This window comes from Euleptes europaea, chromosome 1 (genome assembly GCF_029931775.1).
Source record: "Euleptes europaea isolate rEulEur1 chromosome 1, rEulEur1.hap1, whole genome shotgun sequence".
Taxonomy (NCBI): domain Eukaryota; kingdom Metazoa; phylum Chordata; class Lepidosauria; order Squamata; family Sphaerodactylidae; genus Euleptes; species Euleptes europaea.
Genome location: NC_079312.1, coordinates 2,714,009 through 2,730,493, shown reverse-complemented (window position 1 = coordinate 2,730,493; position 16,485 = coordinate 2,714,009). Strand labels below are relative to the sequence as shown.

General features: G+C 46.1%; 1 protein-coding gene across 1 annotated transcript; it reads right to left on the bottom strand.

Annotated features, from left to right (window-relative positions):
• Positions 1-3,065: 3,065 nt before the first annotated feature.
• On the bottom strand, positions 3,066-16,162 carry LOC130493388 (oocyte zinc finger protein XlCOF6-like). Its single transcript, XM_056867113.1, has 6 exons — positions 15,740-16,162; positions 15,336-15,450; positions 14,324-14,394; positions 13,974-14,100; positions 4,310-5,140; positions 3,066-4,081 (listed from the first exon to the last, which is right to left on the bottom strand). The coding sequence occupies exons 1-6, from the start codon at positions 16,160-16,162 to the stop codon at positions 3,066-3,068; spliced, it is 2,583 nt and encodes an 860-aa protein (XP_056723091.1).
• Positions 16,163-16,485: the final 323 nt, after the last annotated feature.

Sequence of the window (16,485 nt, the reverse complement as noted above, 5' to 3'; positions counted from 1 at the left end):
TTACCTGGTTTATTAGCATGTTCAAAAAATCTGTTTATTATACATGACTTTTCTTTCAATTTCTTCAGCAATTAAAAATTCATATTGCTGTTGCCAATTTCTAATCTTGTCCTGCTGTTCCTGTTTAGCTACTTTATCTTGCATTCTGCTTAAATGTCGTTCCCCCTGTTTTATTTCATCTAATATATGTTTTTCTTTTTCTCCCTTTCTCTATAGTATCTTGAATTTTGTTGAATTAATAATCCTCTAATAACTGCCTTTCCAGCATCCCAAACTATATCTTCAGAAGTACCCTTATCTGTATTTTCTTTAAAATAATTCTGTATTTCCAGCTTCAATTTATCAACTATTTTACTATTTTTCAAAAGAAAATCATTAATTCTCCAGGGTTTGTGTCCTCTATCTCCCATATTAATTTTAACTGATATCGCGTTATGATCTGACAACACCCTAGGTAAAATCTCTGAGTCTTCTGATTTCTCTACTAAACCTTTTGATAGCCATAACATATCTATCCTGGAATATGTAAGGTGTCTCTGTGAAAAAAAAGTATATCCCTTTTTATTACCATGTTTCAATTTCCAGACATCAAACATATCCCATTGATCTATAAGAACATCAAAGATCCCTGGTAATTTTCCTTCATTACTTGCTTTTTTCTTTTTCCCAGACCTATCTATCTTAGGTACCTTAACACCATTAAAATCCCCCATCCATATCATTTTTTCCATAGCATGTTCAGCTAATAGAATTGTTAATTTATCATAAAATACTTTTTGATTTATATTAGGCGCATATATTCCCACCAACAATATCTTCTGGAAACCACATGTTATTTCCACCAACAAAACTCTCCCCTCTAAATCTTGGTAAATAACTTTTGGTTCCAATGAGACAGGTATATACATGGCTATTCCATTAGTTTTCCTACTTTCATTACATGCCGTGAAGAGTGTACCCAACCTTGATTGTTCCAATCTAAATATATCCTTTGGAAGTATATGCGTTTCCTGTAAACAAATAATATTAGCATGAGTTTTTTGTAGATGATGAAATACTTTCCTCCTTTTGTTAGGATAATTCAATCCATTAATATTCCAAGATAGAACCTGCAACATATCAAAATTTAGTTAGATCCCATAATCCTCACAGTCAGATATAACAATTTTAACAACTACTGCCCCCCTTCCCCCCTTATTTTCAATTCATTCTTCAGCATCATCAATTGAAGAGTCTTCTGGTGGCTCTACTGGTAAGTCTCCACCCCCGATGCTTCAGATTCCTTTTCTTCCTCTGTAGATTCTCTGGTTGGAACTTGTTTGATGATAGGTTTAACCAATTCTGCATCATATCTTCTTAAAAACTGCTCAGCCTTATCCAATTCTGTGAACTTGAACCTTTTTACCTTAAAGGTGAAGGAGATACCCTGTGGATATTCCCATCTAAACTGATTCCATTGAGTCAAACGTTGAGCAATATCCATAAAATCCTTCCTTTTCTTCAGCAGTCTTGCAGGTATTTCCTTCATCAGTCTAAGAGGCTCATCTTGGACTTTCAATGGTGTTTTGTAGTGAGTGTTGAGTATTAAGTCTCGATGGCTCCTTGAAAACAGTTGAAGCAGGCAATCTCTCGGTACTTTATTTCTGGTTGCATATGCAGAGTTTATTCTGTAAGCTGTCACAATCATCCCTGCAATAACATCCTCTGATTCCTGTAAAAAATCTGCCAAAAGAGCTGTCAGATACCCACGTAGGTCCCGATCTTCAATTTTTTCTTTCAGCCCACGAATACGCAGGGAGGATTCTTTTATCTTGAGCTCTATCATCGCCATTTGATCATATTGCCTCTCTTCCCTGTCAGTTGAAGCTGCTATTGACATCTCAAGGTGTCCACCTTCTTCTTGATTTCTTTGGTCTCCTGTGCATTTTTTTAAAAAACTTGGTTTCTACCCTATCTTGTCTGACAGTCAGGGATGAAATTGTATCTTGCAAAGCAGCTATTGCAGCCGAGTTTTGGGATGTAGTAGCTGTATTCTGAGATAACTCCTGCTTCATTTCTGTAACATCTTGATGAGTCTTAGTTAAAAGTTCAAATACAGAAGTCAGTGTCACCTCCGGCTTAGCTTTTGGCAGCATCTTAGTAGTAACAGATGATGATGCTACAGGAGAAGTTGTCTGTTTGGTTGTGATTTGAGTCACAGAGGATCTTCTAAGAGGAGGCTGTACCACCAGTTTTGTGTCTTTAAGAATGTCTTTATTATGCTTCTCTTCTTCACCCATTGGTAAGCTAGGAAGACTGAAGAAAAAAAAACAGCTGGCAATTGTAATCCACAAGGGGGAGTGGGGGGGGGCAGAAAGTTTCTTTTAGGTCATTGTATAAAAATTAGTTCAGATGAGAGAATCAAATTGAGAGAAAACAATCACTATGATATCTCAAATGTTTTGTTCCATGTCACTTGATTATTTTCCAACTTCTTTCTTTGTTTCCAAAATCTTGCTTTGCCAAGAAACTTTTAAAATGCGTCACACAACTGGCAAAAAACCAAAAATCCTAAAAACAGAGCTTAAACGAATTATAGATGGTTCAGGTTCAGCTCTTTAGGAAACAACACTGCCACACACCCTAGTTTAGTGAATTAGGAGTAAAAAAAAGTTTTTGTAATTCCAATATATGAAAAGTTGGATCCCACCTCGCTCTTCCTGCTGTGCCTTTAAGATGGCGCCGGCTCTTCAGCGGGACCCTGTCAGAGCAACTGCCGCGGATTTCTCGGCGGCTATCGCTCGGATGACAGGTCCGCCACCGGCACCCGAGTCAGCATCCCCTGTTACACCGAGGGGTGCCGCTTTCCAGATCTTCACGGGGCTGATCGTTCGCCCCGAAGCAGCGGGCGGCAGGAGAGCGACTCTGCGCTTTCGGCGGGGGGGTCATCCGACCCGGAAGTCATCTGTATGGGTTCTTAGATGCTGTGCCAGATTGCTAGTATGACTATCTTTCCACACACTGAGCATTCAAAAGTTTGTGTTCTTTGATGCCCTTGAAGATGGCCACTTTCACTAAATTACTTTTCACACTCTTGAGCATTCAAAAGGTTTCTCCCCTGTGTGGGTTCTTAAATGCGTTTGAAGAGAGCTACTGTGACTGAATCTCTTGCCACACTCCGAGCATTCAAAAGGTTTCTCCCTAGTGTGGGTTCTTGAATGCGTTTGAAGAGAGCTACTGCCACTGAATCTCTTTCCACACTCGGAGCATTCAAAAGGTCTCTCCTTTGTGTGAGTTCTCAGATGCAGTTGAAGATCTCCACTTTGACTGAATCTCTTTCCACACTCTGAGCATTCAAAAGGTTTCTCTTCAGTGTGGGTTCTTTGATGCTTTTGAAGATGGCTACTGTGACTGAATCTCTTTCCACACTCGGAGCATTCAAAAGGTTTCTCCCCAGTGTGGGTTCTTAAATGCGTTTGAAGAGAGCTACTGACACTGAATCTCTTTCCACACTCTGAGCATTCAAAAGGTTTCTCCCCAGTGTGGGTTCTAAAATGCGTCTGAAGAGAGCTACTGACACTGAATCTCTTTCCACACTCGGAGCATTCAAAAGGTTTCTCCCCAGTGTGGGTTCTTAAATGCATTTGAAGATGGCTACTGTGATTGAATCTCTTTCCACACACTGAGCATTCAAAAGGTTTCTCCCCAGTGTGGGTTCTTTGATGCTTTTGAAGAGAGCTACTGTCACTGAATCTCTTTCCACACTCCGAGCATTCAAAAGGTTTCTCCCCAGTGTGAGTTCTTAAATGCGTTTGAAGAGAGCTACTGCCACTGTATCTCTTTCCACACTCTGAGCATTCAAAAGGTTTCTCCCCAGTGTGGGTTCTTAAATGCGTTTGAAGATGGCTACTGTGATTGAATCTCTTTCCACACTCCGAGCATTTAAAAGGTTTCTCCCCAGTGTGGGTTCTTAAATGCGTTTGAAGAGAGCTTCTCTGACTGAATCTCTTTCCACACTCCGAGCATTCAAAAGGTTTCTCCCCAGTGTGGGTTCTTAAATGCATTTGAAGAGAGGTACTGCCACTGAATCTCTTTCCACAGTCTGAGCATTCAAAAGGTTTCTCCCCAGTGTGGGTTCTTAAATGCGTTTGAAGAGAGCTACTGCCACTGAATCTCTTTCCACACTCTGAGCATTCAAAAGGTCTCTCCTTTGTGTGAGTTCTCTGATGGAGTTGAAGATCTCCACTTTGACTGAATCTCTTTCCACACTCTGAGCATTCAAAAGGTTTCTCCCCAGTGTGGATTCTTTGATGCTTTTGAAGAGTGCTACTGTGACTGAATCTCTTTCCACACTCCGAGCATTCAAAAGGTTTCTCCCCAGTGTGGGTTCTTAAATGCGTTTGAAGATGGCTACTCTGACTGAATCTCTTTCCACACTCGGAGCATTCAAACGGTTTCTCCCCAGTGTGGGTTCTTAAATGTCTTTGAAGAGTGCTACTGTGACTGAATCTCTTTCCACACTCTAAGCATTCAATAGGTTTCTCTCCTGTGTGTATTCTTTGGTGCACAAGGAGCTGTGATCTGTACCTGAAGTACTTGCCACAACAAAAGCATTTATGTGCCCCCATTACACTAGGCTTTCGAAAAAGTACATTACCCTTTCTTCCACAAGGGAACATCCTTCCACTCTTCATGCAGATAAATGGCTTTTCTCCTGAATGAATCCTTTGGTGTTGAACAAGGTCTGATTTCTGTGTGAAGCTCATGCCCCAGTCGGAGCAGCTATAAAGTTTCTTCCATTTGTGTATTCTTTGATGTCTAAGGAGCTCTGATCTGCGAAGGAAGCTCTTGCCACACTCTAAACATTGATGGGCCTTCTTTCCACTGTGCATTTGCAAATGGATATCATATTGGGCTTGATCTGAGAAGTTCATTCCACACACAAAGCACTTGCATGCCTCCTCCACCATGTGGACTAGTTCACGGACATCCTGCTCTTGGCCAGGAATGGGTCTATCCCTCTTCTTGACCATATGACTTTCTTTCTGCCTGTTTAGTCTGCCTTGACTCCCAAAGTTTCCTTTCAAATATTCATTCTTCACTTTATCTGGCAATAGCTGATGCACTTCCCAATCACCCTCATTCCACCGATCATTCCCTGCTGGAATGGAAAGAGAGATCCCTTTAGCACCCACACGAGTCCTGATGATCCATATGCGAAACATTTTTTTTAATTATCATTATTATTTATTGCATTTTAACCCAAAAAAAGCCCTGGCCCTGATCGAGGCAAGCCAGATACTGCTTCGGCTGGAGATCACAAGTAAAGTTGGTATTACATGAACATAAATTTTTCCAGGGAACATACCAGGAGAGGCAGTCCTGTAGACAGGACAGTCCCAGATATGACAGTCCCAGACCATGTAAGGCTTTAAAGGTCATAATCAGCACCTTGAAGCTGACCTGATATTTCAGCTGGAACCAGTGCAGTTGACACTGGTGTGATATGTGTCCACGGCAAGGTACCAGTAAGAGGTCTCGCCGCGGCATTTTGTACTAGCTGGAGTCTTTGAGTCAGTCTCAGGGGTTCTTTCTTAAAAGAAATGGAGAATACTCCAATTACCATGTGGGGTGGTCATGGGCTGCTATAGGAGTAATTAGTCCTATGGGTATCCCTTGCAACCCTCAAGGTCACAGAATGCCAGGCAAGTTGAAAGAGAGAAACAGTGTGGAGGTGTTTCTATGCTAATGCTAGAAGCCTCTAAGCAAAAATGCGGGAGTTAGAGTGCATGGTTTTAAAAGAAAACATAGATATAGTGAGCATTACAGAAACCTGGTGGAGGGGAGAGAACCAGTGGGATACAGTCATCTCGGATTACAAACTGCATAGAAATGACAGGGAAGGGCGTATTGGAGGGGGTGTTGCTACGTACATCAAGGTAGGCATATTGTCTAAAAAGCTAGAGACCATAAAAAGGGCAGACTTGTCCACAGAATCCTTATGGGTAATGATTCCGGGCCCTAACAGTGATTTAGTACTGGGGACGTTCTATCGGCCCCCTGACCAAATGGCTCCGGGTGATCTTGAGATGGAGAATGAAATTAGGGAAGCATGTAAAGGTAATGAAGTAGTAATAATGGGAGACTTTAACTTCCCTCATATTGATTGGATAAATGTATGCTCCAGTCAAGCCAAAGAGATAAAATTTTTAGACATCCTAAATGACTGTGCCCTTGAACAGTTGGTCATAGACCCAACCAGAGGGGGAGGCGATCCTGGATTTAATACTCTGTGGTGCTGCCAGTGACTTACAGTCCATTCCTGAGAATGCGGCGTGCGGAGTTGGCCACTGCGCCTCTTCCTAAACTGATTTACACAGGCCAGAGAAACAAAACAAGCCGCAACAGGGCCCGCACCGCTGTTCCAGCCGCCGGCACAAGTGGCCGAAAGGGGATAGGAAGCCGCCTAGCTGGCAGCTCCTCCCCCGGCCCACCCCTGGAACGCCCCCCTGTGCCAGCGTGGCCTCTCCACGCCGTTGCCGTTACCATGGAGAGGCCACAAAAACGGAGGGGCGAGGCGTGGTCCCGCGGCGCTCGCCCACCAGCGGGACTGGTCTCACCACCACCGTAAGTATGTTAATCACGCGATTACGCATATTTGCCGCCTCCTATGGAGCTTCAGCCCATTTTTCAGGAATGGGCTGTTAGTGCGGGATGTGGATGTAGTTGAGCCAGTTGGCAATAGTGATCACAATGGCATCAAATTTAATTTATATGCAAGTGGGAAAGTGACTGGGAAATCTCACACAATTACCTTTATTTTAAAAGAGGGAACCTCTAAAATGAGAAAACTTGTAAAGAGGAAGTTGAAAGATCAAGTTAGGAGGGTTAAATCTCTGGAAAAGGCTTGGAATGTTACTGAAGTCCACATTACTAGAGGCTCAGCTAGCTTGTATACCGCAGGTCAGGAAAGGTAGTAATAAGCCCAAGAGGTCACCACCAGGCTAATGGGTAAGGTTAGCCATTGAGAAAAATAGCCATTAGACGCCATTAGAGGAAAAAAGTCTTCCTTCAGAAACTGGAAGGTTTGCCCAAATGAGGCGAACAGAAGCAAACATAAACTTGCACAAAGGAAATGCAAGCAGATAATTAGAGATGCAAAAAAAGATTTTGAGGGGCATATTGCTGAACACATCAAAACCAACAATAAGAAATTCTTTAAGTATATTAGGAGTAGGAACAAAGCTAGTTAAGCAGTTGGACCATTGGATGACAATGGGAGTAAAGGAACTCTAAGGGAGGATAAAGCAATTGCTGAAAAACTAAATGAATTCTTCTCATCTGTCTTCACTGTTAAAGATACAGGGCAGATTCCTTTTCCTGAACAGAGATTTTGGAGATGGGACAATGAGGAACTGAGGCAAATCATGGTAACAAGGCAGGAAGTCCTAGAACATCTAGACCCGTGTTGGCGAACCTATGGCACGCGTGCCACAAGCGGCACGCCAAGCCCTTTCTATGGGCACGCGTAGAGCCGCCGGGCCCCCCGCCCGTCCACCGCCCCCTCCTTGCGGCCTCGACGCCATCTGCCTCCCGCGGCCCCGCTCTGCCTTAGCAGCAGCGCCGCCGCCCCCCCAGGCGCCGCTCTGGACCCGCCGCCGCCCGCTCATGCTCGGCCCCGAGGGCTGCCCTGCCGGCCGCACCGCTACGCCCAGCAAGTCGCCTCCGCCCCCTTGGCTGCCCGTCCCCCTCCTCCGCCCCTCCTAGCGGCCTCGGCGCGCGTTTCTGCCGCGCCGCAGCCAACTTTGTCGAGGGGCGGGGGCGACTCGGTGGGCGTAGCGGTGCGGCCGGCAGGGCAGCCCTCGGGACCGAGCATGAACGGCCGGTGGCGGCGGCGGGTCCAGAGAGGCGCCTGGGTGGGGCGGCGGCGCTGCTGCTGAGGCGGAGCGGGGCGGCGGGAGGCTTGCGGCGGGCGGCTCTTTCGCTTGGACTTGCCACTGAGATGCACATTTACCCCATCCAGATTCTCAAAACTGCACGGGGGGGGGGGGGTTTGTTGTCTATTTGTGAAAGAGAGGTTTTGCCTTGGACTTGCCACTGAGATGCACATTTACCCCATCCAGATTCTCAAAACTGCATTGGGGGGGGGGTTTGTTGTCTATTTGTGAAAGAGAGGTTTTGCCTTGGACTTGCTATTGAGCTGCACATTTACCCCATCCAGATTCTCAAAACTGCATGGGGGGGAGGGGGTTTGTTGTCTATTTGTGAAAGAGAGGTTTTGCCTTGGACTTGCCACTGAGATGCACATTTACCCCATCCAGATTCTCAAAACTGCATTGGGGGGGGGGTTTGTTGTCTATTTGTGAAAGAGAGGTTTTGCCTTGGACTTGCCACTGAGATGCACATTTACCCCATCCAGATTCTCAAAACTGCATGGGGGGTTCTTGTTGTCTATTTGTGAAAGAGAGGTTTTGCCTTGGACTTGCCACTGAGATGCACATTTACCCCATCCAGATTCTCAAAACTGCATGGGGGGGGTTTGTTGTCTATTTGTGAAAGAGAGGTTTTGCCTTGGACGTGCCACTGAGATGCACATTTACCCCATCCAGATTCTCAAAACTGCATGGGGGTTGTTGTTGTCTATTTGTGAAAGAGAGGTTTTGCCTTGGACTTGCCACTGAGATGCACATTTACCCCATCCAGATTCTCAAAACTGCATTGGGGGGGTTGTTGTCCATTTGTGAATGGGAGGTTTTGCCTTGGACTTGCCACTCAGATGCACAACTCAACAATAAGCCCCCCTGCAGAGTTTTGAGAATGCAGATGGGGAAAATGGTGTTTGTCAGTCATTGCCATGATTTAATTTTATGGATGACAAAAGATAGTACAGTTAGTTCTGAAAATGAAATCCTTAAAGTGTGGAATTCTCTGCCAAATAATTTTAAATCAATGAAAGCACTTGGGTTTGCTTTCCTTACTTTGTTTGGATCATTTTATGCTTGTGAGCATAAGATGTTAACGTATGAGTTGTTTTTTCTAAACTAAAACCTCAGTATTCAGGTTAAATTGCCGTGCTGGCACTTTACGATGAATAAGTGGGTTTTGGGTTGCAGTTTGGGCACTCGGTCTCTAAAAGGTTCGCCATCACTGATCTAGACAAACTGCAAACTAACAAGTCACAGTGACCAGACAGTATTTATCCTAGAGTTCTTCAAGAACTCAAATGGGAAATTGCTGAACTTTTAACGAAGATATGTAATATGTGTCAGGATCAGGCGTTTACCCCTAGCATCCCATAAGCAAACTCATCCAGGCAAGTTAGTCCTGAAGCAGTAATACTTTATTAGGAGCAAAAAGGTAAATTGAAGAACTGACTATCTACAAACAGAAGAAGGCTGTTAATAACGATAGAGGACAGTACATGCTTAAAAGCACTTAGGGAAAGTAAAACAAAGTGAGGTAAACCCGAGATAAGGGGTTCCCAGGAAGCCTAGACTAGGGCTGTTAAAAAAAAAATTCGGTATAGTTCGGCTTCAGCAAAATTCAGCCCGTTTTTATTCGGGCCGTGCTGAAGTCGGGGGGATCCGGAGTTCAGGGAAAAATTCGGCCCCCCGCAAGCCTTCAGGGAGATTCCCATATGTCCCTTCAATTAGCCTCTGTACCAGAGGACTGGAGAATGGCCAATGTAACACCCATTTATAAAAAAGGTTCCAAGGGGGACCCAGGAAATTCCAGGCCAGTTAGCTTAACGTCTGTTCCGGGTAAATTGATGGAAAGCATTATTAAAGATAGACTTGTCAAGCATATAAAAGGGCAAGGTCTGCTGGGCAAAACCAAACATGGCTTCTGTAAAGGTAGGTCCTGTCTCACTAACCTATTAGTTTTTTGAAAGCGTCACTAAGCATGTGGACAGGAAGGAGCCTGTGGATATTGTGTATTTGGATTTCCAAAAAGCTTTTGACAAACTCCCCCACCAAAGACTGCTAAGCAAACTTCATAGTCATGGGATAAGAGGACAAGTCCTCTTATGGATTGAGAACTGGCTGAAAAAGAGGAAGCAGAGAGTAGGAATCAATGGTTAGTTCTCACAATGGCGGGATGTGGCCAGTGGGCTGCCTCAGGGATCTGTGTTGGGACTGGTGCTTTTCAACCTGTTCATCCATGACCTGGAGTTGGGGTTAAACAGTGAAGTAGCCAAGTTTGCAGATGACACCAAATTATTTAGGGTGGTAAAAACAAAGCCGGACTGTGAAGAGCTCCAGAAGGATCTCTGCATACTGGAAGAATGGGCATTAAAATGGCAAATGAGATTCAATGTGAGCAAGTGTAAAGTGATGCATATTGGGACAAAAAATCCCAACTTCACATATACACTGATGGGATCTGTGCTGGCAGCGACAGACCAAGAAAGGGATCTTGGGGTGGTAGTGGATAGCTCAATGAAGATGTCAACCCAGTGTGCAGCTGCTGTAAAAAAGGCAAATTCTATGCTGGCCTTAATTAGACGAGGAACAGGGACTAAAACTGCTGATATCATACTGCCCTTATACAAATCTATGGTGAGACCACACTTGGAATACTGTGTACAGTTCTGGCCACCACACCTAAAAAAGGATATTACAGAGCTTGAGAAGGTGCAGAAAAGAGCAACCAAAACGATTAGGGCACTAGACCAACTGTCCTATGGGGAGCGGTTAATACATTTAGGGCTGTTTAGCTTGGAAAGAAGGCAGCTAAGGGGAGACATGATATATAGGTCTATAAAATTATGCATGGTTTGGAGAGAGTGGACAGGGGGACGTTTTTCTCCCTCTCCCATAATACTAGAACACGGGGTCATCTGCTAAAGCTGGAGGGCGAGAGATTCAAAACAGATAAAAGGAAGTATTTTTTCACACAACGCATAATTAAATTGTGGAACTCCCGGCCCCAAAATGTGGTGATGGCTGCCAACTTGGAAGGCTTTAAGAGGGGAGTGGACATATTCATGGAGGAGAGGGGTATTCATAGCTATTAGTTAGAATGGATACCAGTCATGCTGCATACCTATTCTCTCTAGTATCAGAGGAGCATGCCTATTATATTGGGTGCGGTGGAACACAGGCAGGATGGTGCTGCTGCAGTCGTCTTGTTTGTGGCTTCCTAGAGGCACCTGGTTGGCCACTGTGTGAACAGACTGCTGAATTTGATGGGCCTTGGTCTGATCCAGCAGGGCCTTTCTTATGTCGGGAAAAGTAGCTACCCTCTCCGCCGAGCCCCCTCCCCCCCACCGAGCTCTCCCTAGACCAGCAGTGTTAAACTGGCCTGAGGAGCTGAATCAGCAAGCCCCCACTCCCCCTCCCTTTCTGAGCACAGGGAGGCCACCCGGGCCTCACGCTGTCCCAGCACCTCGCCCCCCTCGAGTTCCAGCATCCCACCCCCATTGACTTCTGGGTACAGCGAGGCAGCCCTGGCTTCGCGCTCCCCAGCACCCCACCTCCGTCGAGTCCTGGGTGCAGTGAGACCGTCCGGGCCTCATGCGCCCCCAGCAACACACCCTGGTCCAGTTCTGGGCACAGCAAATATTTTTTGGTTTAATAACAAGCTGGAGTGTGAACATGCTCCTAGAAACCTGTTGTCAAGAATTGCTTGTCAAACTGGGCCTCTCTTCTGTGCTCCCCCCTCCTATGTGGACATCGTTTTGGTAATCCTGATGAACAGGTACGAAGGAAACCATTCTGCTGGCCTGTCTCTCACAGGTTAGAAAATCAGAGGTTTATTGGTAACAGAATTGTGGAGCTGCCAAAGGTTTTGGTCTCAAAACGAGGGAAGCTGTCTTTGCATCAAGGCTTTGGGGAAGGGGGGGAAGGGGGAGGGGGGAGGGGATTGGACTTTGAAGATGTGCAAGTATAAAGTAAAAATATCTGCTGGCTGGCCTGGCATTCTCCCATCTCACTTGGAGAGCCAGTGTGGTGTAGTGGTTAAGATCAGCAGACTCTAATCTGGTAAACCAGGTTTCCCCCCTCCTCCACATGAAGCCTTCTGGGTAACCTTGGGCTCGTCACGGTTCTCTCTGAACTCCCTCAGCCTCACCTACCTCACAAGGCGTTTGTTGTGGGGAGGGGAAGGGAAGGAGATTGTAAGCTAGTTTGATTCTCCTTAAAAGGTAGAGAAAGTCAGCATATAAAAACCAACTCTTTCTTATTGGATTCCCCCTCCCCCCTCAATACTGTTTCCTTGGTTTTTCAGGCTGCTGCTTATTACCTTTGAAGTACTGGGTAGCCAGCGAAAGTCAAGTCAGTAGGCACTGCTGAGCATCTCCTCACTAAATGACTTTTTCTACATGGTTTCCTCCCTTTTGAGATGCTTTGCTAGCTAGAGGAGGTTAGGAAAGCTGTCCCCACCCCCGGATTTAGATGTGTGTAAAGGATTTTGATTTTGGAGTAGCCTTCGGATAATCCATTTACTGAATTAGTAGGGTGTGTTCTATAGGTATAATTATTGTTGCCTGCAAATACTTGATTTGCTAATATTTGATCTTGGTTTTGGGGTTGATTTTTTTTTAAATTGCATATTGCTGTGATTCTTACCCGCTGAATTACAAATTTTCTTAGATAAGTGACCAGGAAAGGCATTCTGTAGCAGGGGTGTAAAATATAAGGCCTGAGGGCCAGATATGGCCCCTTGAGAACTCTTATCCAGCCGGCAAGCCAGCGGAGGCAGCAATCTGGGCTGGCGAGGCATGGCCCGGCCCAACCAAGTGACATTTATGTCACAGCCGGTCCTCATAACAATTGAGTTTGACACCCCTGAGCCAGCTGAAGCGCTAACTCTAGAAGCAGCCACGCAGCCAGAAATGGAAAGGATGGCAAGTACTGATCGTGTGGAACAGCCGAATATTAAACAGCCCCGCACACATACACCCTCGGTCACTAAGCACTACAAAGGACAGGTTGTAACTTTTTTCCTGCAGTATCATCACTTTTCAGGTGCAGTCTTGGTAAGGAAAAAATCCATCCTTAAAATCCTTTAATAAATGGTAAAATTATATGTACACTAAAGAATTGTTTTAAAATAAAATTCTTTATGATTATCAGTAAATATTTGATTGGTATACCAATTTTATATACCTAAATACCTGGCGGGGTCCCGTAAAATTTCTCTGATGAAAAGGGGTCATGAGTGGAAAAAGGAGGAGCATGCCTATTATATCAGGTACTGTGGAATGTAGAAAGGATAATGTGGTGCTGTCATTTTGTTTGTGGGCTTCCTAAAGACACCTAATTGGCCACTGTGTAAACAGACACGGTCTGATCCAGCATCCCTTTTCTGATGTTCTTATTCCATTCTCTTCCCACAACAAATACCTTTTGAGGCAGGTGGGGCTGAAAGAGTTCTGAGAGAACTGTGACTGCCCCAAAGTCACCCAGCTGGCTTCATGTGGAGGAGTGGGGGAATCAACCCCCTTTCTCCAGAATAGAGTCTGACACTCTTAGCAACTACACCATGAGAAAGTGATGGTTCTTATATGAGGAAGGAAAAGAAATCCAAGGAAGAGGAAACTTTGTTCTGGAAGAAGGGAAGCCTGGTCAGGATTAAAGCCCACAATCCCAACCAGTGTAAGGGGGACGGCTGCATTCTAGAGCAGAGTCAGAGGGGATGACGGTAATCCCATCTGGGGGTCAAGTTCGTCGTAATGGTTGGCCACTGAGGAATTAGGATGGGGGCCCCTTCCAGAAACTTCCTGAGGGCCTCTCAGTCCTGCATTGGCCTCAGTCCAGGACACCCTCTCTGGCTTATGCAATGGCCACAACACTGGCCTCTGTTGCCCCTGGGCTAGTCCGGACAATCGGGTTGCTCTACCCAGCCATGCTGAATATTGCTTTTGCTGCCACCCCACCACTTTGAGGCTCCCAGAAGGGAGCAAGTAACAGGGCAGGCCTCAAAACAACATATTGCTGTTCAGCCCAATGGCACAATCCTAATGGCAGCAATTTGCACCTCTGCCACCTTACCCAGAGAGGCCACGCTCCCATAGTTCTCCAGCATGACTTCCTTGTAGAGAGCTCTTTGGTTCAGATCCAGCAAGGCCCACTCCACCTCAGTGAAATGCACAGCGACCTCCTCAAAGGAAACTGGAGACTGAAAGCAAAAGCAGATTCCTTTGTCAGAGAGAATGCAAGGCAGAGGCAAATTTCAGGAAGGGGGGGCGCATTCTGGGAGGGTGCCGGATGGAGAGTTCGCCATGGGTAAAAGGAGTGGCGTTCACAGCCTCTTGCCTGGACACCTTAACAACAACTGCAGGAGAAAGGTCCCCCAGGAAAAGGAGGGGGGACCCAGGCTGCCCTCTTCTCATCTCCCCTACCTGGACTGGAGGTGCAGCAGCTGTTTCCACACCTCCGCAAAGAGAACGGATCAACAGTGTCTCTTCACTGCCTGCGAGGGAGAGAAAAGTGGAAGAAAGGGTATTAGCCTCGACTTCCTACTTAACTTTCTCTTAAGTTGTGGGAGAGGCAGAAGAGAAGCACAAGGGATGGATGAACCTGGGGGTGGGAGGGACTCTAAATTCTGCTGACACGTTTCAGACTTCTGAAATATTTGCAACCTGTCCTTGGAATGGTGGAGCTCAAAAACGTGGCAGCATTTCTTCTGGAGCAGACCAAATGCCCAGGCAGGCTGTTCTCCCACCAGCTGGGCCCTCGCACAAGCCCTTGAGTCCAGGTTGGGGGAAGGAAAAGAGGGAGGCGAAAATAACATTCCATGGCACCTCGCTGTCACAATCTGGCCAAAAAAACACACATGAATTGAGCAAACCTGGAAACTCAGGGTAATATCAGTGGGTGTCCAGATCGTCTACTGATCCAGTAATGTCACATCTGGGTTTTCAGCCAGAGGTAACATCAACGTGGCATCACATTCGCCACAAGCCTCTCCCCAAAGGTGCTGGACATGCCAGACCTCTGCCTGGCATCCTATTTCCTGTAGCGGCCCGTCAGATGCCCTGCTAAGCATGAGCACAAAACACATTCTCCCACTATTCCCAGCCCCTACCAATTGGTATTAGGAGCTATTCTACCCACAATGTACAGGCTTTGTTTATTTGAGAGAATTAAGAGCTCAGTTGAGATTTGTCTACCTTTTCTTCTGGGCCACCTTCAGTCTCTCTAATGGAAAAAAGGGGGGATGTGAATCTTGTAATCAATATGAGGAAATGCCTCCATGATTTTGTAGAATCTTCTTTAATGGGCATCACAGTTAGTGAACGCTGAGTGTCAAAAGGTGGTGGAGGACCGTTTCTCTTTTTCCCCTGACTAGAACTGTCTACCCATCAAATTCACCGGATGCCCCAATCCCACCCAGGCACAGTGAGTCCTTACCGCGTGAGAGGGCATCTTGGGCACACTCCTGGGCTTGGGCCCACTGCCCTTCCTCCAAGGGAGCTCTTTCTGTTTCAGAGAACTCAGCTTCCATCTTCACGGATGGATCCCACCTCTGAAACAGCACCGAGGGAGACGGGTAAGAGATGGAATGGAAGACACCAAGGAATGGATCCTGCCCCACTCCCAGACTTTGATTCTTTTTGCCAGTAGACTTGGTAGGGTTTTCCTCTTACCTTGTGGAATTACCTGCAAGAATAAGAAATTCCCTAAAAGAAGTGACAGCATGTTGTTAAATCTCCCATTTGGATGATTAACACTTGGGCAAATATCGAGCAAGGAAGCTTTAGGGTAAGGTCAGATATCGTTGCTTGATTTGGAATAACTGGAAAGAAAAGCCTCACCTGTTCTGCCTGCCTCTTCTCCTCTGCCTGACTTAGGAGGAAACCTTCGGCCAGGGCCACTGCTTGGGAACTGGTCTCTGGTCCGCATCCTCTGATCCAGCGCTGCATTTCCTGGGGCAGGATGGTCAGGAACTGCTCCAGGATCACCAGGTCCAGGATCTGTTGCTTGGTATGTCTCTTCGGCTTCAGCCAGTGGTTGCAAAGTCCATGGAGCTGGCTGCAAACCTCTCGGGGCCCATTGGCCTCACAGTAGCGGAACTGCCAGAAGCGTTGGCAATGTACGTCTGAGTTCAGGGGCTCCTGATTCCAGATCTCTGGCACAGCTCTCTCCCAGGATTCAACACCACTCCCAGCTTGGACAGGATGGGGGCCTTTCCTTGCTCCCTTGGCAGGTCCATTTCCTTCTGGGTCCTGCTCCTCCATCTCTTTCCCCTTCGATTAGGATGCCTCTGACAAGATCCCTTTATTTGCTTGGCTACAAAGAGAGGCTTCTCCCTGCGGGGGAGGAAAGAGGGGGGTGAGACAGAGAACACCGTGCCAGAAGGGAAACAAAAGAATGGAGGCACACAATGGGTCAGAACCAAAGTGCCATTTGTGGTTTGTAGTGTCATTTTGTTATGACATACCCAGATTTTTAAGATATGCCTGTTAAGTTCTTTGGGGAGGCTAACTGTCTCTGGCTCTTTAAAGATGCTAAACTTGTGTCTGACTACTTTGGATGGCTACTAGGTGTGTTAGCCAAAGCT